The sequence below is a fragment of the Xiphophorus couchianus genome, chromosome 12, assembly GCF_001444195.1.
Source record: "Xiphophorus couchianus chromosome 12, X_couchianus-1.0, whole genome shotgun sequence".
Lineage (NCBI taxonomy): Eukaryota > Metazoa > Chordata > Actinopteri > Cyprinodontiformes > Poeciliidae > Xiphophorus > Xiphophorus couchianus.
The window spans coordinates 22,137,242-22,161,114 of record NC_040239.1 but is presented as its reverse complement, the minus strand read 5'-3'; the positions used below and the strand labels follow the sequence as shown (position 1 = coordinate 22,161,114).

The following is a 23,873-nucleotide window of genomic DNA, read 5'->3' as shown; positions in this document are numbered from 1 at the left end:
AGAGATTACTGTTGAGGACAGGCTGCTACTCAGATCGGTAAACTTTCAGGTGGAAAGTTAGAAAATCTGGTAACTTCACGTCTAAATCCAAACTTTGCTGCTTACTTACTGCTCTGTTCATTGGATTTCTTGACTTAGATTACCAGTATATAAAAAATTTAAAACACGAGCTTTGGATGAGATTTTGAAAATGGCCGCAATGTCTATTAAAATACTTGCAGAATTTGTGTTTATGGCTTTAAGAATATGTTGCCCTATTCCTAGTCCAGCGTACTTTGTTTATGCTTTAGTCGTGGACGATGTTCTTCAGAACTGTCCCTGCAGCATTCCTCAGCCTTTCATCAAGTGTGGCATCGTCTGCAGTCTGCTGCACGTTGCATATGGAGGACAAACACGCAACGTCTAAGTGGTGAACAAACATTTATTGCTGGCATTGATTTTCAATTGAGCTTGGGTTGCAGGCACCATTGTCTTCAATTAACACCCCCCCCCCCCCTCCCAACAGAATAAATCACACAAGATTTGACCTATGACCTTCTTCTAAGCACCTTGTGCTTTGCCTTTTTAACTGCCACCTGACAGCAAATACAAAGAAATGAAGAGAAGGAATCAGATCTCCGCTTAATTATTGAGAAAAAGATCAGAATCACAAAGTCGGATAACAAACCCATAATCTTTTATTGCACACATTTTCAAGTGTGTTCATTTTACATTGTTTAGCTGGACATTTTTACAGGGTGTTCAGTAACTTAAAAGCATCAGACATGTATACGCAGAAAATTGATCGAGATATTAAAATTTCTAATTTTGATTCAATTCACTAGATCCTGATTGTTTCACGTTTTTATTTTTTATTTTTACACTTTAATTCAAATAATATATTTCTTAGACACTGCTGGAAGGCCTAGAGAGATAAAAGATTTGGTATTTTTACAAGTAGATTTCAATTATTGTTGTTTGTTTTTAATGTACAATTTTTTTATTTGTTTTTGAACAATTATATGTAAGGAATAATGGCAATAACAGCAGGCCGGAAGTCTCATGTCATTTGAATTCTAATCTCTTGACTTTTCAATTCTCCTCTGTGGAACATCATCTGCACATGCTCAGTCCGTTCCCTTCTCCCCCAACTTTAAACAAATGTTTACTTTATTAATCACAGCATGCAGGTCTGTTGAGTGGGGTGCGTGTGTGTGTGTGTGTGCGTGTTTAGACAGGGTGCGGCCCCAGTCTCAGCACAGAAAAAGCCCTGCGGTGTTTGCGCAGCAGCAGTCGGATCTTATCGTCGTCTGAGTCGGGGTCCAGGGGCTTATTGTACTCCTCGTCCTCCACCTCGTTCTCCGAGGCCTCCCCGCCCTGTCCGGCGTGCGTGGCCTGCGTGGAGCTGGGCTCCGAGGCACTCTTCTTCCTCCACTTAGTGCGTCGGTTCTGGAACCACACCTGGCGCACACACACAGCCCTGTTTTCAGCAGAACAACACCTGGCTCATATTGTGGCAGTGGCAGGTATTGGCGGCACTTCCGACAGCTGCCGTAAAGTGCCACGGGCTGCCACTGCCGTCTCTCCTTGTTTCACCGAGAGCTCCACGGGTGCGAGTCGAAACGAATCGCGACCGAAGAGATGCTCAACATGCGCATTCAAAGGAATTAGAGCGCCGCAAAGCAACGGAATTCACTTATGAGGCCTTTTTAAAAAATTATTTTTCATTATTTCCGTGTTGCAAAACTCATTCCCGCAAGATTTATAATTAAATACTCTAAACAGTAAGGTGATGACAAAAAGGCCTTTCAGCCTAAAGTCTTATAGTTCATTGGAAAAAGAAGGGTTTGGATGCTGTAATTCTAAAACTGAGTTTAGTGGCATTTTATTCAAATGTAAAATGCCACTTATACCTCTTTTGAGAAGTACAAGTCTCATTTAAACAAACTTAGACGAATGAAATACATTTAATCTAAGTCAGCCTGTGGATATTAATAACTTGGAACTTAACTACACATAAACTGCAAATAAAATATGAAACATTTGTGAGTTTCCAGAGCTATATTTGGGATTTTCACAAATAAGTTCCACAAAATAAAAACTTTGCAATCACAAATTCTATTAGAGATTCAGTCCTCTATCAACGTTCTGCTGACCAGCCGGCATGACACCAAGCAGCAGAAAACTTGTTTGAGGCACAATAGCCACAACTTTGTTTTTCTCTCTACTGTAGCCCCTTGATAGAATAGCTCCCTGGGCAGTGAGCCATAGCGCCCATATCCAAACCCATCACTGATCAGTAAATACAAAAAAATACAAGACATTTTTAAACGGAGTAAAAATGAGGATCTCAGTCAAAAGCTGGCTGTAATTATAACATGTGGTGAAACTCACCTTAACTTGTGACTCAGTCATTCCCAGAGAATAAGCCAGTCTTGCCCTTTCTGGCCCGGCTAAGTACTTAGTTTGCTCGAAGGTTTTCTCCAGAGCAAATATCTGATGTCCGCTAAATGTTGGTCTGGTGTGTTTCTTCCTGTTGGGCATTTCCCCAAGTGGACCACTGCCTAAAAAAGTATAAAGCAAAAAGAGAAAACAAAACAAAAAAGCAGTGCAGGTTTGGGTTATTGTTTCAATAATTTGGACAAAATTTGTTTGTTTTTTTGTACCCAATTTTGAATGAAAACAAATGATTTAACAATTTTGAATGTTAAAACTGACTGCCGTGATTACATATCGGGGATTTCTAATGTTATAATTCACATCACAATTCATTCCCTGATGTGACAGAAAAATGCTGAATTTAAGTTCTAACGTAATGTAAAAGTGCAAGGTAGTTATCTTTCTTTCCAGATGTTTTGTTAAAACAGTGACGTTACAACTGAACGTCCCATTTAAAATGAAATTCAAGTGAAGCAGTATCGCGTTTCTCTTGAATCTGACTGATCCTGCCAGCATGAGCCTGCTCTTGTTGAGACCTGGCAAGTTGAAGCAAGTTTCTGTGCGCTGATGAGGTCGATCCTGAAACCCTCTGCAGACTCACCGCTGGTGCACTGCTGTCGCCCTCCTCTCCAGTCACAGCTGCTCTCTGCCCAGCAGCTCATACTACGACCCTTCATGGGGCACTCCGCGGTGCTTTTGGAGAAGCCCAGCGAGGGGTTGTAATCTCGGTTGTAGTACATGGACGTAGTGGTTACGGAGGGACCGAACCCCCCCATGGGGGAGTACCCAGACAGCAGCGTGGTGGTGCCGGTGGAGCCAACCCCCACCATGGATCGGCTGAGGATGTCACTGATGCCGTGGGGAGTCCCCGGCTGCAGCTGGGTGTTAAGGCCCGGGTTGAGTTTGTAGAAAGAGTTGGGGACCGAGTACTGGCACACCGGTGCCTTGAGGTCTGAGGGGAACTGGTTCAGGCTGTTGTTGAAGAGAAAAGACCCCTGGACGTTCGGATCCATGGGAAGTTCTCCAAATCTTTTTTCCGCCCCCCCCACTGTCAGGAAAACATCCAGTAAGATCCAAGCTGGGGAGAGGCCTCTGGTGGCCCCCCGAGGAAAACGGTGACAGCTGCAAGCGGAGTCGAGATTCTGGAGCACAGCTAGCTTCTTAAAGATTTAGTCCAAAAGCAGCAGTCTTAACGTGAACTCTTTCAAAGTCGCCTGAGAATGCACCATGCAGTGCCCATCCTCAGTTTTGCATGGGATAGCTCCATATCTGAGCACTCTGGAAACAGACCTCAGCTATGCCCTACAGATGTGTGCCTCCTGCTGCCCCTCTCTTCAGAAATCATAAATACGCAGAATGTGGAAATGGAGTGGTTCCTTGATAAAGATGGCCCGCATTAGAATGCAGCCGGGGATTGGCCTGGGTCTCGCAGCATTAATGCCCTTCCATTGGCTCCACGGTGAGGGCCGAACATTTTATTGGACGGCAGCAGATTAATAGTTTTTTGAACAGATGGAGTGGGAACAAGTAGATTTTTTGATGGCCTGCCATGTCTGATCAAGTGTGTTGCTGCGAGAGCAAGCAGAGGAGGGGGAGGAGAAGGAGGAAGGGTCCTCTCCTGGTTTGAATGAAAATATGAAATCATATACATAAAAAATGTAATGATAGATGTACAACTCTTTTCAGTAGATTACATACATTCAGTATGAATGTCATATTAAGTTGGGCTTTTAATGATGCATTTGAACTTATGTTTTTTGAGGGGAAAAGGGTTATGAAACAACTTCAAATGGTTTTAAAAACAAGAATTGAGTCGACTATGTCCATTCATAATGTAACTCCTGGAGTTTGAATTTATTGTGGATTTTCTCCAATCCACACAGGTTTAAAATTTTGCATATCAACTCAAACATGTTCTTAAATTCACCCCCCCAAAACATATTTTGTTGAAAATCTATTAACATTAAGCCATTGCAGGTGCTAATGTTAACATGGTTTCTTCTCCGTTGGCTCATTCTCAGTCCATGTAGATGTAAAACTGGCATTACTGTGGATGTTGACGCTGGTTTTCTAGCAGTTTATATTACACCGTGTTCCAAATTATTATGCAAATTGTATTTAAGCATCATAAAGATACATTTTTTAGTTGTGCTATTAAATTTATAGATGGTATTGTCTGTCAGGGCTCTTTGAATCACTATGATTAATTTCAGAGAGCTGGGTTGATTAGTTTGTCTGGTGAGCTCAATTAAAGGAAATCTACTTAAGAAGGATGTTCCACATTATTAAGCAGGCCACAAGTTTCAAGCAATATGTGAAAGAGAAAGGATCTCTCTGCTGAAGAAAATCATCAGATAGTGTAGTGCCGTATGACAAGATATGAAAACATTAAATATTTAATGAAAATTTGAAGCGTTATCATTGTACTGTGAAGAGATTTGTGGCTGATTCAGAACAAAGATGGGTTTGTACAGATAAAGACATAATGAGGAAGGTTTCTGTTAGACAAATTTATCGGATTAAGAGAGCAGCTGTTAAAATGCCCTTACAAAGCAGCAAACAGTTATTTGAAGCTGCTGGAGCCTCTGGAACTTCAAGGTGGAGGATCCTCCAGAGGCTTGAGGTGCATAAACCTACTATTGGGCCCCTAACCAGAACTCACAAGCAGAAACGGTTGCAGTGGGCCCAGCTGGACATGAAGATTAATTTTCAAACAGACTTGTTCACTGATGAACAACCCTGTGCAACCCTGGATGGTCCAGATGGACGCAGTAGTGGATTGGTGGTGGATGGCTACCACGTCCCAACACGGCTGTGACGTCAGCAAGGAGGTGGTGGAGTCATGCTTTGGGCTGAAATCATGTGGAGAGAATCATTGGTCGAACCCTTCAGAGTCCCTGAAGGTGTGAAAATGACCTCAGCAAAGTATATGGACTTTCTGACTGATCACTTTCTTTCATGGTTCAAAAAGAAGAGCCAGACCTTCAGTAGCAAAATCATCTTCATGCATGACAATGCACCATCTCATGCTGCAAGGAATACCACTGTGTCATTGGCTGCTATGGGCATAAAAGGGGAGAAACTCATGGTGTGGTCACCATCCTCCTCTGACTTCTGACCTCAACCCTATTGAGAACCTTTGGAGTTTCCTCAAGCAGAAGATCTGAATGAGGTTCATATCAAACCAGCAGCTCTGGGAAGATTTTCTGACATCCTGCAAAGAAATTCAAGCAGAAACTTTCCGCAAACTCACAAGTTCAATGGATCAATAATTGTGCTGTGATATCAAAGAAGGTCCTATGTTAACATGTAACTCGGTCTGTAAAGATGTTTTTGATTGAAATAGCTTTTGATTTTAGTACATGTGACCACTTAATGCTGCACATTCAAAGAATGACCGTTTGCAGATCTTTATAATCCATTAAATGTTTAGAAAATTTGCTGTGCATAATAATTTGGAACAGTGCATTTTGAGTTTTTATTTTTGAAAAAAATACTGTTCTCATTGGGAGCTTTGTTCAGTAAAATTTGATTTATACTGTAATAGTTCATGACTTGAAAATTATACTGACCATCATTTGCATTGACCATTTAAGAAAGTCTGAGAAAATATCACTTGCATAATAATTTGTAACACGATGTAGACTTGAGCAAGTTTCTGTGTTGCTACCAGAATAAATCAGATTGGGTCTGAGTGGCATGAGTTTGAGAGGTAAGGTTATGTATTAAAGTAACGAAGTCCAAAACCGATAAAACAAAGGCAATAAAAATAAACAATAAATGGTTTTTTTCCCGAGAAGCCAGTTGAGTGCCCAGAATAACTTGCAACATCTTAAAAGAAAAAAACAAAAAACGCCCCCACTGGGGCCGCACCGTACAGACATGTTGGAAAATGAAAATGTAGCAAGTCCTGAATGTTACATAAAAAGTTGTGGAAGACCCCTCTGAAAGCGAAACCACACCAGATTTAAAATTGTTCAAAGTTGGAAATTTGGAAAAATCCCACCAAAGTGGGCGGAGCCTATAGACACATCTGAACGTGGGGGTGAGTGGAGGTGGTGAGTGGGGATGGAAGAAGCGCTGTTGTCCCTTTCCCTTTCCACGCTTGTCCACGTCGCAAATGAATCACACAATTGCAAAGATGGTCATGCTCAGCTTGTTATTCCAAATCCTGAATCGCCACCGGGTCTGATGAGGCGGTTTCATACCGGGACGCCGGGCTGTGAGGAAGCAGTACCAAGCGGTACCACAGCAGTCAATAGGCTCCGTTCGACCGAAGGAGTGCAGCATATTTTAGGTAAAAATATTGCCAAGCTAAACAAACATACACAAAAATGTCAAAATGCGCAGAGAAACAGAGATAAAGATTTGATAGAGTTGATTTGGAGGCGATACTTTAGAGGTTGAGTCCAAAACAAAAGCAAATTTCTGTTTTCAGAGGCCACTCTGTCTAAAAAAAAAATATCTTGTATTTGTAGAGCAGCTTAAACATTAACAATAAGCACTATTTGTCTTTCTTGCAACAGTATGAATGCTTAATGTTCACGCAGGGGATGAAAGGAAAAAGCTACGCAGAACAAGCATTTGTTTCATTTTACTGATAAAGATTTAGTAACTCCCCGCGCTAATTACAAAATGTAAGTAACCCACCGAACAGATTGCGTAGTTTGTTTGTAGGAAATGATTTCGTTGCTTTATGGCCCGTGATTTCCAGGAGCTTTCAGTTTCATAATGACTGGTGACCATAAAGCTCATTTGATCTCTTTTCCTGTGATTCCCAGTTACCTGTAATGCAAATTCTGACAGAAAAACAGCTGCAACGCGTGAAGCAGTCTGCAATTTGTACAGTGAGACAAGATAAGTCAGATAAATATGGCTCTTAACCAGAGGCGCAGACACAGTAAATTTCCAGTGGTTCTCTCACACAGCATTTCCTGTACCAGACAAACCGCACATGGCCTATCAGAACCAATCCTGCATATTCAGTCTTGGCCAATAGATCTCAACCGCTTTCTGAGGAAAAAGAAAATTACATACACAGTTCAAAGCTAAAATTATGACACAACTGTGCGGAGTGTGTCAGAGCTCACACACAAATCCCCAATGTTTTGTGGGAATTTTCCGACATGAGAGATTCTCTGATATCTGCTTCTATTCTATTCTATTCTATTTAGTTTTTGCCTTTTCTTTTTCTCACCAAAATAAGTCACATCATCAGATGATCTGAAACATTTGTATGAGTCATAAGTTACCTGAATAAATTAAAGAAATCTAGTTTTAAATGTAACTTAAAATCTTTTTTGGTGGGGAATATTACTTTAATTTCACTGAGACCCGATTGTTCTAAGAAAAGCACAAAAAAAATCTTGATAAAACCTGTTTAGTGATATGAAGTAGGTTAAAAGGGGGGTGAAAAAAGCAAAACATTGTATATTGTGTTATATTGTATTGTATTGCATTGTATTGCATTATTTTATTTTATGAGGGGAATTGCCAGCCTAGTCAGAAGTCATAGTTTCAGCTGAAAGGGGATTTCTGCATCTGTGAACAAATTTAAAATTGTCTTCAACATAAGTTAGAAGCAAATGGAAAACAATAGTTAAACATAATAGGAATTACTAATAAAAAAAAAAAAAAGAAGTAATGAGTAAAACGTAAATTGGAAAACATTTTGTTTTATTTTTCAAACGTCCTAAAAGAAGTCACATGAGAAAGTGTTTGGTAAAATTCCAGCTTGATTCTGCCCTCCCTCTGTCCCACCCCCCTTTCCTCTTTTCATTCATTCACCCAGTGGGATGTTTTTGATTTCCACACCACACGTGCGTTTCACTTTAAATCAGGTCGGAACACTCCCACCTGATCATAACAAAACCGCAACACAGACAAGAGAGCACAGTTCCCGTGTCGAAGTACGAAAGATTACTTCTGCTCCAAGATGGGGAGAGCGGACCACAATAAGAAGACCGGTAAGATTTCTACAACTTGTCTTCATTTTATATTTGAATTGAAAATGCCTCTTTCAGGTTTTAAACAAATATTTAAGGATGTAAGACGCTCTTTGTTTATGAAAGTAGGAAAAAAGCTAAAATTACAAGTCAGAAAAAAATAATGCGTTTCATAAAAAATAAAAAAAATCCTGTAACTTAAACTCTTAAAGTTACAGAAAAATAAGAATGGCAGGGAAACTAAGCAGAAGCAACATAAGTTGGTTGTAAAACAGGTGATAAGAGAGACTTCAAACAACTATGTCCATTCATAATGTAACTCCTGGAGTAATAAACCATATATAGCTAGAAACTTTAAACATGATGTTAGATAGGAAAGTTTTTTGACCAGTAAGCAGTGAGTTAGGATCTACACCGGGGGATTTGTGGATGACTCACTGTAAGATCTTGAAGCGTTGTAAAAAGACGCGGTAAATGTTTTCGAGAACAGAAGGGAGAGTCTAACCTGCCTTCAACTATAAGACATGTCCTGACATGCATGGACTCCAGCAGGTTACTCTGCACACCAGCACTGTCCATGCTTTCAAAGCAAAAGTGTGCAATCTGGCCGCTGTTTCCTCTGGTGGTAATGTGATAAGAAAATGAAAGTAAACAAAAACACTTGAGGTCAAGATTATGTCGGGATGTTCCTAGAATCCTGTTGGAGAGAAACGAGTAGAAACACAGATTAACCCATTTTATTTAGTTTGCAGATCACCTCTAGGTAGATTTACTCCTGATCTTGTTCTTTGCTGACAAAGTCTGAAGCAACAGTGAGCAAAAAGAGCAACAACAAAAATAGAAAACAGGAATATGAAGTAAATGGGATTGTTCTGAATTGAACTTCTGGTTTTTGAAGATCAGTTGTCTCAAGTCATTTTCTTGCACTTACTGTAAACTAATAGCAGTTATTAAATGGGAATGCCAAACCCTGACAGACTTCTCAAAGTGTAACCATGCATCACTCCTATTGCATAACGTATTTACAAATGTATTTGCGGTTAAACTAGTAGAGTTCAGTTGACTATCCTTGCTGCAAATTTGCAATCCATCAGCATCTGGAGACATTTATATGTTGATGCTTTTACTGTCTACCTGTCAGGATGTTGTGTAAAACTACATGTCCTGGTTTTATAGTGCAGCTCATGTTTTTGTGTAAATGTCATAAACATAACCTGTTGATGTTTGTCATAAAGCTGTAATGGTGATTTTCTTCCCCCACAGATCCAAAGGCGACCTGCAAATGCGGTTCCTCTTGCCTTGGCCCCATGACCTTCCATCCTAGGGCTGTGGGAGACATGATCTGCCTGAGCGAGGGCGGTCGACGTGCCGAGAGGATTGAAGATACTTTCAAAGGTGGTGTTGTTTTCACCAGCCGCCCTGTGAGGACCTACGAGAAGATCCGGTTGCTGGTGGAGAAGCACGTGCCACACTGGCAAGGAGCCATGCGCGTGGGCTTCACCAACGTTAATCCATCGGCCAGATCTTTGCCTCTGCCCCCGTTTTCTATGCCCAACCTCACCCAAACCTCGGGTCACTGGGCCATGCCTGTGCACGAGTCTTACTGTCAGGAAACATCGGTGCTGGAATTCTGGGTCACATACAGCGGCAACATATGTGTGAAATTTCAAAACTCTGGGAAGCAAAGGCTAGTCGCAAATGTGGACGTCAGAAAGCCTCTCTGGGCCATGATTGATGTCTACGGCCAGACGTGCTCCGTCCTCCTTCTAGGTAATTTTAACACACCCACATTTTGTTTGTCTAACAGCCTGAACTTCTTGTTCTTAGCAAAGAATTTTGCATACACTAAAAATATAAATAATTCTCTGAATCATTCCCTCCTGCAGGCTCAAAGACAAAGGGTTTTCTTTTCAAGAAAACATCTTGCCCTGGCCCTGAACCTCCCATCAGACGGCCCTCCACTTTCAGTCTTGAAAATACAACGCTGAGCGAAAGCTCTGACGACAGGACGTCCTGCCTGAACATGGAAATCCCAGCAGGTATGTTTTCTGCCAGTGTCATTTGACTTTTTGTTTTACCCATTAAAGTGAACGCTGGAGTCACTCGGATGTCTCATAATTGTATTTTTTTTCTCTCTTCCGCTCACAGATGGCTACTGCGTGGTGTGCATGGTGCGGCAGAACGACATCACGCTGCCCTGTGGTCACCGCTGCCTCTGCAATCACTGCACCCCCAGAGTCCTGGCGCAGTTTGGTACCTGTCCGCTGTGTCGACTGGTGATCAGCCCTCCACCGGTGATGTGGACGTGACCCTTTGGAGCTGGCAGATCGCTAAACCTGCTGCAGAAAGCATCAAACGCAAACTACTGACAGACTGTAACACTAGAGACAGCAACCACTGAATGTGTCCTGGTACAGAAACCAATAATTGGGGGATTTCTGAAGGAAAAAAAAAAAATCCCCTGGGTGAAGTAAAACCAGGATTTTAAAATGAATAAACCTGAAACTCGTACAAGAGTAAAGGTTCTCAGATGCTGAGATGTGAAGACACTTGTTATTGTTGCTTATGATTGTTTTTAAAAAAGTAAATGTGTTTTTTTAATTTTTCTAAAAGCACTTTCTTTTGTTATTTGTAAAGTCTTATTTGGACTCATTATTTATATGGTAAATATAATATTTACTTTGAAATTATTTTTCAGGGACAAAGTGTATATAATACAGGATGATTTTTTTGTATTATCAACTGTGGACATGAAAATAAACCACGATACATTCCACAAATTTATACGACGGGATTCTTGTTTCAATGAAATGTCTGACAACAGTAAAGATTTAAACCTGTTTGATTTCCATAAAGTCCTTTAAATATTAAAGAAAACCTGCATCAAAATGGAGTTGAAGCACTCTGATATGGGAGAGGTGACAGCAGATTTTAACACAGAAACTCGTTGCAGAAATGTTTGTCATGTGACATAATACGGGCTGAAGGAGCCGAAACTGATAAGTAAGGTTTATTTATAAAGCGCTTCTCGCAGACATAAAATCACAAAGCACTGTACAGTAGAAATCAACCTTAAAACCATACAAACCACAAAAGCAACATAAGAAACAATGTAAAATCAAGAGATAAAAGCCTGGGAAAATAAAAATCTGTTAACACTCAACACACAACAGCAGAGAACAAGAAAGAGCTTACGAAGACTAAGCACAGAAACTAGAAAAACGTACAGAAATGTGTTTCTAACAGAGCTGATGTTTGTCCGAAAAACATGCATTAATGACTATAATGGCGAGACTGAACTTTGACATAAAATATCTAACAAGAATAGCAAGACAAATCGTGATAAGAACATTAAAGCAGAGATAGCGAACAATAAAACAGATAACAAAATAATGAATTGAAATCATAAAAACAAATAAATCAATTAAACCCAAATTTATTTCAGCTGCTGCAATAAGTATAACAAGATGAATAGGTATAGAAAGAAAGACAAGAAAACCTTAACAGAAAATCTGCTAAATGCACAAAAGATAACTAAAGAAAAATTAGGATTATGTGTTAGACTTTCCTGTAATAGTGTAATCACAGTGAAAGTCTTTTGAGGCTTTTCTGTTTCTTCTTCTTCTTTTTAAAGTCACTTCCAGCCGCTTTCCTCATCACATAACACAAAATGTTCCTCCACCAGCCTGCTAATAGAAAAGCTCCTCAAAAGTTGGTTTTGAAAGACTAAAGAATTATGCACTATGAAGTTAGTGCAGATTAGATTTAATTCTTTAGTCAGATTGGAAAATAAGAATATAGATTACAGTATTTTTTATTTTTGTATTTAAAAGAGTATTTTCAAAAAAAATGAAGTTGAGGTTTTACTGTCTTGGACCAAACGTACGGGTTTAGCAAAGTCCCTGTCAATGTTCTTCTGCTCTGTGTCTGTCCTGATTCCTTTGTCAGTTTTGAAAGCAGGCCGCATCCATCGGCCAGTTTCATTCTGACTTATTTACGGTCTTGTTTTTCATATTTGATACATTATCAAACTTGTGTTATCATTCCTGAAAAGTCAACGATTAACAAGATGGATTTAGATTAACCAAAAAACGCAGACGAGGCGTTGGAGCTTGACACAGAAATGCTGCTGATGCTACAGGAAATTACCTGCATCAGCATCTAAAGGTGTCAGCAAGAATCATATTTAACCCAGAGCTTAATAATTCATCAAAGATTGACTGGTTACAGATTCACCGTTCTAAGAAAGAAGCTGAATTCACTTTCTGTTTGACACTCCTTGTTGACAAATTTGGTGTTTATTGCACAGGCATCTGTAAGGAAGTGTTTGTGATATTTAGCAGGGCTTTCTTCCATAGCTAATTCTCTGCTGGGGCTATAAACTGTCTTAGATTATCTTTTTAAATTTGATTAGAGTCACAGAAGTTATATCATCGAAAGCAATCTGTGACTGGATGAGCCTGGAATTGGTTTACTGTATATTTCTCAAAAAGTGACAAGATAAGAGCCCTTCAACATTCCCATCATAAATTCCTCTGATCACTCATATCAGAGGAAATGATATACTGTAAATGATAAATGATATACTGTATCATTTATACAGTATGTATACAGTATCTTTTTGTCATAAATGATATACTGTAAACGTGACAGCAGCTGTCACGTTTACAGTATATCATTTATGATATACGTTTACAGTATATCATTTATGAGTGAAGGTGGTGAGGTAGACGTGGTGGATCCAGGTTGTAGTGAGAAAATTCAGATTTAATGATGATGAAGGTTTGAATTCACCTTTGCTGCATTAAAGGCAACATACTCTAACACAGGTAGCAACTAGCACCAAAATAATCCAAGTAGAACTGAGACAAGGTGTAGACAAATGATGTACAACAAGGAGCAGGGAACACAGGTGGGATTAAACACACGAGGAACACAAGAAGCATCAATCACATGATATCTTTCAAGAACTTATTAAATACGTAAAAGATACAAAATTACCTGAGAGGATTTAGTATGTGTGTGTGTGTGTGAGTGTATAAGTATGTATATAATTTAGTTATTTTAAGATTTGAAGATATATAGGAAAAATTAATTTCTGAATTACATCTCCGTCCAGCTGATGGCGGTAATACAAGAAGGGAACACGAGACACAGCTGGGAGCAATCAAGGGAAGAAACACAGGAACTAAATTGACACAGAAAAACCAAATCCTTACAAAAGCTTTTCCTTTCTTTCAATTTCAAAAACAAGTATATTCTCTCACATTTTATGTGAAATTATATATAGTTGAACACTGAATAAAAAATATAGGTGCTTTTTTTTATCTCACTGCCTGAAGTTAAGTCAGACCAAATTTCACTTGTCTTAGATTACCTATAAATACCAACATTATTTCTATTTGCTAAATACCAGAAAAATTAGCAAGAACGTTTTTAGAGATTATAAATAAATATTTATTTATTTTTGCAGCTTTCTTTGAATTCAGAAGTTTACATGCACTTATTCAGTTTTAGGGTTAATTGCCTTTTAAAATGTGTGACTTAGGTGAAACTTCCCAGGTTTCTTTCTTCAAGTTTCTCACAATAGTGTTGTGGAGTTCTGACTCCTTCCTCCTGACAGAACTGGTGTAGCTGAGTCAGATTTTCTGGCCGCCTCAGTTGCACATGCCTTTTCAGATCTACCCACAACTTTTCAACATGATTGAGATCAAAGCTTTGCGACGGTCACGCCAAAACATTGACTTTTGTTGACCTTAAGCCACTTTATAACCACTTTGGTTGTACGCTTAGCACTATTGCCGATTTAGAAGAAAGTTTGGAGGTCTTTGTGCCTGCGTGCAATTGCAAGCTGCAATCTGGCTTTTTATGTTACTTTTGAAGTAAAAGTTTCTTCCTTGCTGAAAGGTTCCGGCCCATGTTGTTATAGGAAACGTTTCACTGTGGATAATGACACTGTCTTATCAACGTCAGCCAGCATCTTTACAAGGTCTTTGGCGTTTGTTCTGGTTTCAATCTGCACATTTTGGGCCAAAACACGTTCAGAAAACCCGTCTCCTTCCTAAACTTAGTTTATTCCGACACATTTTTGCCACAGATTTGTCGTAAAGCCTCACCTCTAGCGACACCTGCCGTACTGAAAAAATAACTGTGATTTATGCAATTAACTTAGAAACCACTGAGGGGCAGTGTGGTGCCACTAAAGATCTGAATGTCCATCGCAAAAACTGTGAAGCTAAATTAATTCTGATGTTTTGGGTAGAATGCATTTAGTTCCATGTTTTTTTAGTAACTGATGACTGCTGCAGAGATTTCTTTCTGGTGTTTGAAAAATCTTTCCAAGCAGCAATGGGCTGTGTAATTCAAGACCACTCATAGAAACTCCCCTGCTGTCTATATTTTTGGTCTAACATCTAACTAATTTAATGGTAATTTATATATTTTTTTCTCTGTAAGCATTTATTGCATTCGTGAACCGTCTAGTACTCACGCTAGTAGCGTTATCGGACGTGTGGATGTGCTCGAGAGCAGATGTCACCTTTGGTCTCTGATCACAAAGTCTGTTAAAAATTTACATTGGATTGCAGAGTTGAGCCGAATCAAGAAGGAATCCTCTAAACGGGAATTCACAGAAAAGCTATGCAGACATTTTACTGTTATATAAAAATATTTTACTGGACTACACATTTTTGAAGAAGCCTTTCTTCTACTACATTGACTCAGCTGTTGTGGTTTCCTTTCATTGAGAGGGTACGTATAAGAACCTGTACCAGAGCAAGCCCTGGAAATACTGAAACGGCTTTTATAGGGCTTCTAAGGGAAAGTACAGGATGACAGGTTGTCGGTCAAACTGAGCAATCTGACTCTTCTAGAACCATGGATCTCAAACTGAGGTACAAGTGTGACTACTTTTACTTTGGCAGCCTTGACAGGTACTGAGGAGAAATTTTGCTGCTACCATTTACGATGTAAACAGAGTAAAGATTCCACTGTAAGTTGAACCATAATGTAAATGCTAATAAGCAAAAGAGATTCATTTTTCAAGCATACTGACCTTTGGAACAGTGCAAGTGCAGAGTAAAACATTTTAATCACTGGGAGTGGACGACTGTGAACCAGGAAGCATGTTGCTGCTATATTAGACTTTGAGATCTGAATTGGGGAAAAGGAAATATTTTCTCAGAGTTCAGATTTTTGACAAAATTTCACAATGTAGTGAATAGAAACATGTATTTTGTTCTTTTTTATATATATATATAATGAAACACAACAAAATGGAAACAATAAATGTAAATTGGCTGTTTCAGCATCAAAAGAAGCTCCAGGACCTGACAATGTCCTGACCTGAAGAAAACTGGGAATCTGTTGAAAAATAACATTCACAGACACCATTTTGAAAAGGAAAAGAAGCAGCAGACTCTTATAGTTCGCCCAAGAGGCTTGCAGCTGTAATTCCAGTGAAAGGTGGTAAAAACAATGTATTGCTAAAATGGCTATTTACAAAAACACGCCCCTGTTTTGTGTGTCCTGTCTTAAAGCTAGACGCGAGAGACGGATGATTGCACAGCCGGAAGATGATGGAAGACGATAACAATAAGAGACTGAGTAGGATAACTACAACTTATCTTGATGGGAAATTTGGTACGGATGTCAAGTTCAGTACAATGTGAGAAAAACCCGAAACTAAAAACAAAAACAAATATCAAATGTAGTTTTTAAAGCATTTTTATTTTAAAAAACATTTTTGCAATAAAAATGCCTTCAGAGGTTTTTGGGGGGTTTTTAAAGCAGCAAAGTAGCATATAGTTTTGATGTATTTGCTAATATAATGCTTCATTAATATGCAAATTATGCTAGATTTTGCCAAGGTATTCTTTTTTTCACAGACAAAAAACCTAGTTCCTTAAATATATATTGGCGGCTTATTAAGAAATATTTATGAATTCAGCTCCTACTAAATGCTTTATGAAAAAGATTTTCATACAATCAGGACTTAAATAGTGGCAATAAAACTGGAAGGTCATAAAAAGGGAATCAAAGTTGATGAAAGCATGAAAAAAATCATTACAAAATTAACAAAAATAACATCAGACAACATTAATCTTTTGACTTAAGTATCAAACTTGATGAAGATCTCAATAAAAGAAATGTAATCGCCCCAAATTTTAATAAAAATCCCTACATGTTTGTGGTGGAGATTATCTCATGGTGTAACTTCCTTGAAGGTGTAAAGGTGCTTTACTTCCCCTGCAGATCCAAACATGACCCACAGCTGCGACCTGCAATGCCTCGGCCCCATGACCTTCCATCCTAAGACTGTGGGACACAAGATCCGTCTGAGCGAGGGCGGTCGGCGTGCCCAGAGAGCTGAAGACACTTTCAAAGGTGGTGTGGTTTTCACCAGCCGGCCTGTGAGGACCCACGAGAAGATCCGGGTGCTGGTGGAGAAGCACATGTTACACTGGCAAGGAGCCATGCGTGTGGGCTTCACCAACGTTCCTCCATTACCCAGATCTTTGCCTCTGCCCCCGTTTTCTATGCCCAACCTCACCCAAACCTCGGGCCACTGGGCTGCTCCTGTGCATGAGTCCTACTGTCAGGAAGGTTCAGTGCTGGAATTCTGGGTCTCTGATGATGGATACATATATTATAAGAACAATGGCAATAAACAAAAGCTACCAGTGGATGTGGACGTCAGAAAGCCTCTCTGGGCCATGATTGATGTCTACGGTCAGACGTGCTCCATCTTCCTTCTAGGTAACTGTAACACACCCAGGTTTTGTTTGACTAACAGCCTGATCTTCTTGTTCTTTGCTGACAAAGCCTTCAGCATATGCTAAAAATATCTGAATGATTCCCTGCCGCAGGCTCAGAGAAAAAGGATTTGCTTTTCAAAAGAACATCTTGTCCTGCACTTGAACCTCTGATCAGACGACCCTCCAGTCTCAAACCTGATTCTACGACACATAGGGAAAAATCTGATGACTGTATCTCCTGCCGAACCAAAGAAATCCCAGCAGGTTTTGAATTTTGTTTAACTCATGAAAGGTAAGGATGGAGAAATTCTGACATGTTTTAACTTTAACGCCTCTCCTCTGTCGGCAGACAACCGCTGTGTGGTGTGTATGACGCGAGAGGCTGACATCACGCTGCCCTGTGCTCACCGCTGTCTCTGCCTCGGCTGCACCTCCAGAGTCCTGGTGCAGTTTGGCACCTGTCCACTGTGTCGAGTGAAGATTGACACTGGAGTGACGTTTAAAGGCAGCATGATCTCCAAAACTGGACACAGCTAGCATCAAACTGAAACTACTGTAAGACTGTATTTTGACTGCAACCAAGAAAACATTATGAACTTCACCTTTTGACTGAGGAGTAGCCAAGTTCAAGAGAACAGAACATATGAAGATGCAAAAAAAAAAATCCAGAAAGCTTTTTTATAAATAATATTTAAACATGGATATTACACAGGATGAAAAATTCCGAGATTCTGATGTTTTTTTATTGTGTATTAATTTTTTATTTATAAATAAATACATATATATATATATATATATATATATATATATATATATATATATATATATATATATATATATATATATATATATATATTTTCATGTTGTATTAAAAAAAACCCAATATGAAATGGGTGTTGATTTCCTTAATGCAAAGTCTTAAAAGGCCAGTAAGTCTCCGTCTACATCTTTGAAGTAGTGGATCTGCAACTTGCTGATAACCCCATTCCATTAATCCTCTGCACATTAGTACATTGGAAACGCAAACAAGAAAACTTAATACATAATGCTCAAGTCAACATTAGCAAACATCCATCCATCCATCCATCTTCTTCCGCTTATCCGGGGTCGGGTCACGGGCGTAGCAGCTTCAGAAGGGAGGCAAACAGTATTAATTTATTTTTAATTTTATTTTAAAATGAAAAGAGCCAATCCTTCCAGCCTAAATCTGGCAAAAGTTGAGTGAAACTGCAGGAACCATGGTAACATATTGATGGATCAGTTCCCAGATAACTATGTTGTCTGTTTTCCAATAAATTATTGTATATATATAAATTATATAAATACTATATAAATAAACTGGGTTGAGTTAAATTATTAAGCTTCTGAATCCAAGGTACACCATTATGGATATTAGCACTTCTAGTTTGTCCTGTCTGCTGGTTTGCTGTATATCTTAATCTTTTTTTATCTATGGCAAAAATGATTAAAGACCAGTACTTAAGTAGAGTTTTATTAAGCCCAGAGGACCGCAAAGTGCTTCACACTACATTCAGTCATTCATCAATTCTACAGTAAAAGCCTCTGGGACCTGCAATTCATTTTGAAACCACTGAGAGGCAGTGTGAGCATCTCCTTAAAAGACTCAGTAGTTGTGATATTTTTGGCAAAATGCATTGTGTTTCCATGTTTTTTTTTTTTTTTAGAAACTGCTGCCTGTTACAGAGAAGGCATTCTGTTATTTTTTCCCCAGAATCGAGGATTTCAATGTAAGTTTCGTTCAGCTTTATAAGAATGAAGTATCCAGAAAATTGAATTTTCTTTCCTCCATGAGAGTTTACTACTTATCTGAACAGTCCAGTCAGAACAGATTATGTTCAGAGTGGAGTAGTTGGACGTGTGGATAAGCTCCAGAGGAATGGACAGAGGCGTGACCTTTGGTCTCTGATCACACAGTCTACCTGTTAAATATTTATCTTGGATTGCTGAGTGGAGCTGCCTCTGATCTCCTTGTGAAGGAATCCTTGGAGTGGGAATTACCAGATAAACTACTCAGACATTGAACAGACACTTCACATTTCCACAGATAAACAGCCAAATCACTTGATAACACGTAAGAAGACATTTCTCACACTACCTTTTTGACTTGACTGTTCTGTTTTCTTCTCACTGAGAGGGTAAGTAGTGACTTGCGCTGAAACAGGATGTGTATGCGATTTTATGAATATGTGGGCTTCCTAACATCTACATTTCAGAGCTTAGTCAGGAATAGTTTTACAGCCCTGCAGAGGAATAAAAAATAAGTGAATTTACCATCAGATTTCTTCTAGAATCGGGATTCTCAAAATATGCCTTATGAAACAGCAGTAGCGTTTGTGCTGTCTTTAGTCCTGCCATGTCCTAAGAGTTTTTACCACATGGAAAATACTCATGGACCAGTGCTTCCTCCCGATGCCCAGGGAATATCCCATCATACTGTACCTCGTTCTGTTGGAGTCTTCTTCTGTTAAAAGGGTTCCTAGACTTTAAAATACTGTTGTTAGGTTATAAATTACTGAACCGTTAAGCACTACAATACATTAAAGATCTGCTGTTGTATCAACCTTCTGGTTCTGATTATGCTCTGCATCCCAAGAACCAGAACCAAACATGGAGATGCAGCATTCGGCTTCTATGCACCACAAATCTGGAACAAACTTCCAGAAAACTGCAAAACAGCTGAAACACTGAGTTCCTTTAAATCTAGACTAAAAACCCACCTGTTTAGAGTTGCTTTTGAAACCTAATCATGAAACATTAATCAAAAATCTGATGTGCAAAATGTAATGTTGTTGACTGTGTGTTCTATGACTTGGTAATTTTGTGCTTATATGACGTGAAGCACTTTGAAATGCCTTGTTGCTGAAAGGTGCCTTACAAATAAAATTTGATTGATTGATTGATTGATTGATTGATTGATTGACTCCACTCTCCACATTCTTCATCAGGAAGAGGGAGTGGTGCAAAATCAATGATTGGATGCAGTCAGCTGGTCTTCCTGAAATAAATACCCATAGCAATTTGTTCTACACTGCAAAAACATAAAATCCTGCCAATTATTTTTGGTCTAGTTTTCAGTGCTAGACATCGCTACAAATATCTTACTAAACTTGAAAAAAGACCAAATTAACTTGCAAGTAACTTGGTGTAGGAGGTTCTTTTAAGTCAATGATTCCTTAATATTGATGACAAAGTACGAGTTATAAGTGAAGTAGTCTTCCAGTGGAACAAGACATATTTCCATATTATAACTTTCAATATGGGAAAATGTTCTGTTTCACTGGCAGATTATTTCATGTACTTTGCCTTTGATATAAAGGAGTCACTGACTAACATTCAGTAACGTGTGTGTCATTTAGTCCCATTTATTAGGATGGCTATCGAAACGGACTCCCTCTCTCAGCAGCATGTGAAACACCGGAGGGTGGTTCCAGTGCAGCCCGTGCCTGGATGGGAATCTCTATTATTTCCAGCTGTGGATGGAAACTATTACTGAGCAGCTTCTCCCTGATGAGCTTTAAAGTACAAGCTCACACACGATAAACACAGACCCGTGTTCAACGTATATGTGCATGCCCACGGACAGCCAGTCAAAAATTCAGACATTCAGAGCCTGGACTGAATCATTCAGCACAGATAAAAGCCACCCTGTTGTCCTCAAAAAGAAAAAAAAAAAGAACAAGAGGGAGGGGGAAAGAAGGGAGAGAGGAGTGGTGGATGTGAGGTTCACTCCTTCCTTTTCATTCACTTCCTCTCGTCTGCAGAGCTGTGGGGACATCGCTGTGCAGCCGGCACTCGTCTGTAAGTACCGTACAACTCCTAACAAGATCAGGCTGACAGGGAGGTAAATAGAAAATCACATGGAGGTTCTGATTTTCATACCTTTTTATTTGATCACCGAAACCTGATTTGAAATCCTTTTCGCTGATGTCATTTCTGATTGAAAAAATAGTCCATTGCATGGCTACTGTTGGGTTGTTGTTGTTGAGATGTTTTCTCAGTTATCTTCACAATGTTGTTGGGAAACATTTTAGCAACCATGTGTAACATGAGGTAGATATTGCCACATTAACACCTTCAGTTCAGAAACAGGTTATCACCAGATCTTTATCTGAATACTGCCTCCTATTTTAGGTTGGACTTGTTATAAATGTGTCCAAGTTACAGTTTCATACAATCTGGGGAAAAAAACCCAACAAAACAACAAGCATCAACACAGAGGAATTTGTAATTTTTTTTATAATTATGATCCAAAACTGCTATCTGCTGCCAAAAACCAAACCATCAGTGTTTAGAGGTTTGCATGATAGCAACAGGTTCCTATCTTTTCTTTACATTTTGATTTCAATCTACCTGTACACGTCTCTACGTAGACATATCTGCATTTGGTGATATTGTCATCCAGTGATTTCTGTAGACTTGCTGTCTCTTGTCTCAGGGAACCTGGTGGTACAAATAATAAGAAACAAAAAACAAAACAAAACAAAAAAGCCCTGGGACATAATCAGCAATGGATGTAGGTTTTGATGACATAACCAGTTTATGTCATGGTTTGTTTGCTCACTGGAATCTGGCCGTTATCCTTTTAATGAGGCTCGGCAGGAGTGAAGCTGCTGGCACTGTGTGTTATGGGAGCAGCAGTTGGTCTTTACGGTGCAGCAATGGTCTGCAGGAATCCATCATTCGCCATGAAGCGCCAGATTCAGCGCCGAGTTCCTTCCCGTCTCAGTTGCTGTTGTGTTTTCAGAGTAAAAAAGAAAAAAAAAACAGAGCTGGAAAAGAGGATCTCTTTTTTGTATTTGTTTTGCGAACCGAATGTGTGAATGAGCCAAATCTCCCGGTGTCCTCCTGCGTGATTGCCTCATTTAGCTGTAGAGTGACAGGTTGTCAGATGTGATGACTGCGGGGTGAAAGTCTGCTCCAGCAGGACGCACATTATGAAGTGAGCTCACCTCCTGGGAGCCTTCATTACCCAGCATGCCCATCATGTTCCCGAGCTAAAGTGTTTGGCAAAAACAACCCCATGAGGCGACAGGCCTGGTAAATGGATATCGGCCCCCAGGCTTCGCTCAGCCGAGCCACAGCACTAAATTATTGAAAGGGCTGAGTGCTTTGGTTTCAGCATAAAGCCAGGCAGCATAATGATGGCAAAACAAATAGATTACTCATTAAATATGTTATCTTCAGGTGTATTGTGTTCCACCGACAATACAAACACACTTTGGGAGTAAAGCATAAATTCCCTCAGCAGGATGTCACATAATACGGCACTTTTTTTCCTTTTTCTGTGCCGCTGACTTCAGTCTGATCTCATGCAACTTTAGCTCAAGCAACTTCTGTCTTTTTGACTGCACAGTGACGGGATTTCTTTTCTGATGGTGTGTAAGCTGTAAAAAGAATGGGGGCTCAAAGTTATTACTGAAGATCTCCGATGACGAAGTCTGATTATTTTATTCCAATCATGTACCTTTCCCAAATAGCCATCACCTGTTTTATTAATACCAAAATACCTGGAAGTCCATGAAATGATCTCACGTTTAGCAGGTGGCGTTAAGCCGGGGATGTCAACACTATGATAGATTCTCCAAAGGATTTCGGCCTGCCAGAACAGGCAGTTGTTGCAGATGGCTTCTTAATCATTTTTCAGGGCCAAATTTTGTCAAATGCAAAGTTTTAGGTACAAACCAAAGAGTGATTTAATAGCTACATTATTTTTCTTTCATTTTTATTTCATAGTAAGAAGGAGAACAAAGATCCAGTAACCTTTACTCAATAACAAACTCAGGGACACATCGATGAAATCTGATTAATAGCACTTTCTTGAAAAACAATAACAGTTTTCCAAGAAAGACTGACCCAAATCTCATTCGGGTTGCTTAGAATAGACAAATAAAAAGGTATTTCTAGACCAAGAAAATAGAAACCAATTGACCCCCCACCCCCCAAAAAATCAGGGCATGTATTTCTTTTTGTGGAATGAGAATCTAAACCCCTCCCCTCATGATTTGGGTTGACCAAAAACTCTTTTTTCTTTTCAACAAAATCTGAATATTTTCAGTAAAACATACCATGGATAGTTTACAGCTAAAAATTCACAGTGAAATATTTTTTGCATTTATAACTAAAAAAAAAAAAGAAAAATTGTGACTGGGTAGTAGTTTTCAACATTTCCGTGTAGTAAATACATTGACACCACTAATTGTTAAAGGTTCATCTCCCTTTTCAAATGCTCACAATCTTACCTGATTAAGGGTGAGGATGTATTGCACAGCCGGCTGCAGAGACAGGGCCGAGGCAAGTCAAAAAGTTAGATTTTGAGCTTTGTCTTCATTGGCAGGAGCCGTGGGCAAACTGGAAATCCTAGTTTTTCAATTGTCCAGGAACTACGTGCAAAAGCAGCAGCTTGTGCTCCTTTTTGGCTGTTGTTGGCTGTGACAATCGGTGATCAGCCCTGAAATTTGACTGACTTATCTGTGAACAGAACACATCTCTTGATTTGAATAATTTGCCTTCACCAGGGTAAACACCTATCATCAGGCTCCGAGCTATTTTCTCAACATTGGCATACAAAATTACAGCTGTGTGTGTGCATGTGTGTGTGCGTGTGTGTGATCATGGGAAACCACTCTGTAGGACTTGTGCTGTCAGTGCTTGACTATGTGGGATAGAGTAATCACCTTGAAGCACTCCGAGGGCTGCATCAGGAACAGAAGAGGCTCTTTTCCCTCCTATCAAG

General features: G+C 39.5%; 4 protein-coding genes across 17 annotated transcripts in view; 3 read left to right on the top strand and 1 right to left on the bottom strand.

The window, feature by feature from the left end:
- Positions 1 to 653: 653 nt before the first annotated feature.
- Positions 654 to 3,994, bottom strand: nkx6.3 (NK6 homeobox 3). Its single transcript, XM_028034344.1, has 3 exons — positions 3,020 to 3,994; positions 2,374 to 2,543; positions 654 to 1,440 (listed from the first exon to the last, which is right to left on the bottom strand). Exons 1-3 carry the CDS (start codon positions 3,429 to 3,431, stop codon positions 1,210 to 1,212), a joined length of 813 nt encoding a protein of 270 aa, XP_027890145.1. The 5' UTR covers positions 3,432 to 3,994; the 3' UTR covers positions 654 to 1,209.
- Positions 3,995 to 8,228: 4,234 nt separating this feature from the next.
- Positions 8,229 to 11,147, top strand: LOC114153960 (E3 ubiquitin-protein ligase NEURL3-like). The gene is made up of 4 exons (XM_028032657.1): positions 8,229 to 8,384; positions 9,627 to 10,133; positions 10,250 to 10,402; positions 10,512 to 11,147. Exons 1-4 carry the CDS (start codon positions 8,354 to 8,356, stop codon positions 10,670 to 10,672), a joined length of 852 nt encoding a protein of 283 aa, XP_027888458.1. The 5' UTR covers positions 8,229 to 8,353; the 3' UTR covers positions 10,673 to 11,147.
- A 3,777-nt stretch (positions 11,148 to 14,924) lies between these two features.
- On the top strand, positions 14,925 to 17,783 carry LOC114154090 (E3 ubiquitin-protein ligase NEURL3-like). Of its 7 annotated transcripts, none has more exons than XM_028032875.1 (5): positions 14,925 to 15,113; positions 15,906 to 15,968; positions 16,617 to 17,120; positions 17,231 to 17,383; positions 17,469 to 17,783. In XM_028032875.1, the coding sequence occupies exons 2-5, from the start codon at positions 15,938 to 15,940 to the stop codon at positions 17,654 to 17,656; spliced, it is 876 nt and encodes a 291-aa protein (XP_027888676.1). In that variant the 5' UTR covers positions 14,925 to 15,113; positions 15,906 to 15,937; the 3' UTR covers positions 17,657 to 17,783. The 7 variants fall into 7 exon arrangements, with proteins under 7 accessions (XP_027888676.1, XP_027888673.1, XP_027888675.1 ...); XM_028032872.1 differs by having other exon boundaries at positions 15,906 to 16,004; XM_028032874.1 differs by having other exon boundaries at positions 15,902 to 15,968.
- A 1,331-nt stretch (positions 17,784 to 19,114) lies between these two features.
- The window catches only part of sorbs3 (sorbin and SH3 domain containing 3), a 35,583-nt gene continuing 30,824 nt past the window's right edge, over positions 19,115 to 23,873 (top strand). For 3 of the 8 annotated variants that reach the window (XM_028033785.1, XM_028033783.1, XM_028033777.1), the window contains exons 1-2: positions 19,116 to 19,275; positions 20,497 to 20,938. The gene's annotated coding sequence lies outside the window, so the exon portion shown is untranslated. Of the gene's footprint in view, positions 19,276 to 20,068; positions 20,939 to 23,873 lie in introns of those variants that run through there. The other 5 variants (XM_028033787.1, XM_028033786.1, XM_028033779.1 and 2 more) reach the window with 5 other exon arrangements.

Bases quoted from the DNA above. Each gene is read 5' to 3' on its own strand.
- LOC114153960 (XM_028032657.1), top strand. From the start codon at position 8,354: ATGGGGAGAGCGGACCACAATAAGAAGACCG. The intron at 8,385-9,626 runs GTAAGATTTCTA...CTTCCCCCACAG, and splicing joins GGACCACAATAAGAAGACCG to ATCCAAAGGCGACCTGCAAA. The intron at 10,403-10,511 runs GTATGTTTTCTG...TTCCGCTCACAG, and splicing joins GAACATGGAAATCCCAGCAG to ATGGCTACTGCGTGGTGTGC.
- nkx6.3 (XM_028034344.1), bottom strand. From the start codon at position 3,431: ATGGATCCGAACGTCCAGGGGTCTTTTCTCTTCAACAACAGCCTGAAC. The intron at 2,544-3,019 runs GTGAGTCTGCAG...ATACTTTTTTAG, and splicing joins GCGACAGCAGTGCACCAGCG to GCAGTGGTCCACTTGGGGAA. The intron at 1,441-2,373 runs GTGAGTTTCACC...TGTGTGCGCCAG, and splicing joins TGACTGAGTCACAAGTTAAG to GTGTGGTTCCAGAACCGACG.
- LOC114154090 (XM_028032872.1), top strand. From the start codon at position 15,938: ATGATGGAAGACGATAACAATAAGAGACTGAGTAGGATAACTACAACT. The intron at 17,121-17,230 runs GTAACTGTAACA...TCCCTGCCGCAG, and splicing joins GTGCTCCATCTTCCTTCTAG to GCTCAGAGAAAAAGGATTTG. The intron at 17,384-17,468 runs GTTTTGAATTTT...CTCTGTCGGCAG, and splicing joins AACCAAAGAAATCCCAGCAG to ACAACCGCTGTGTGGTGTGT.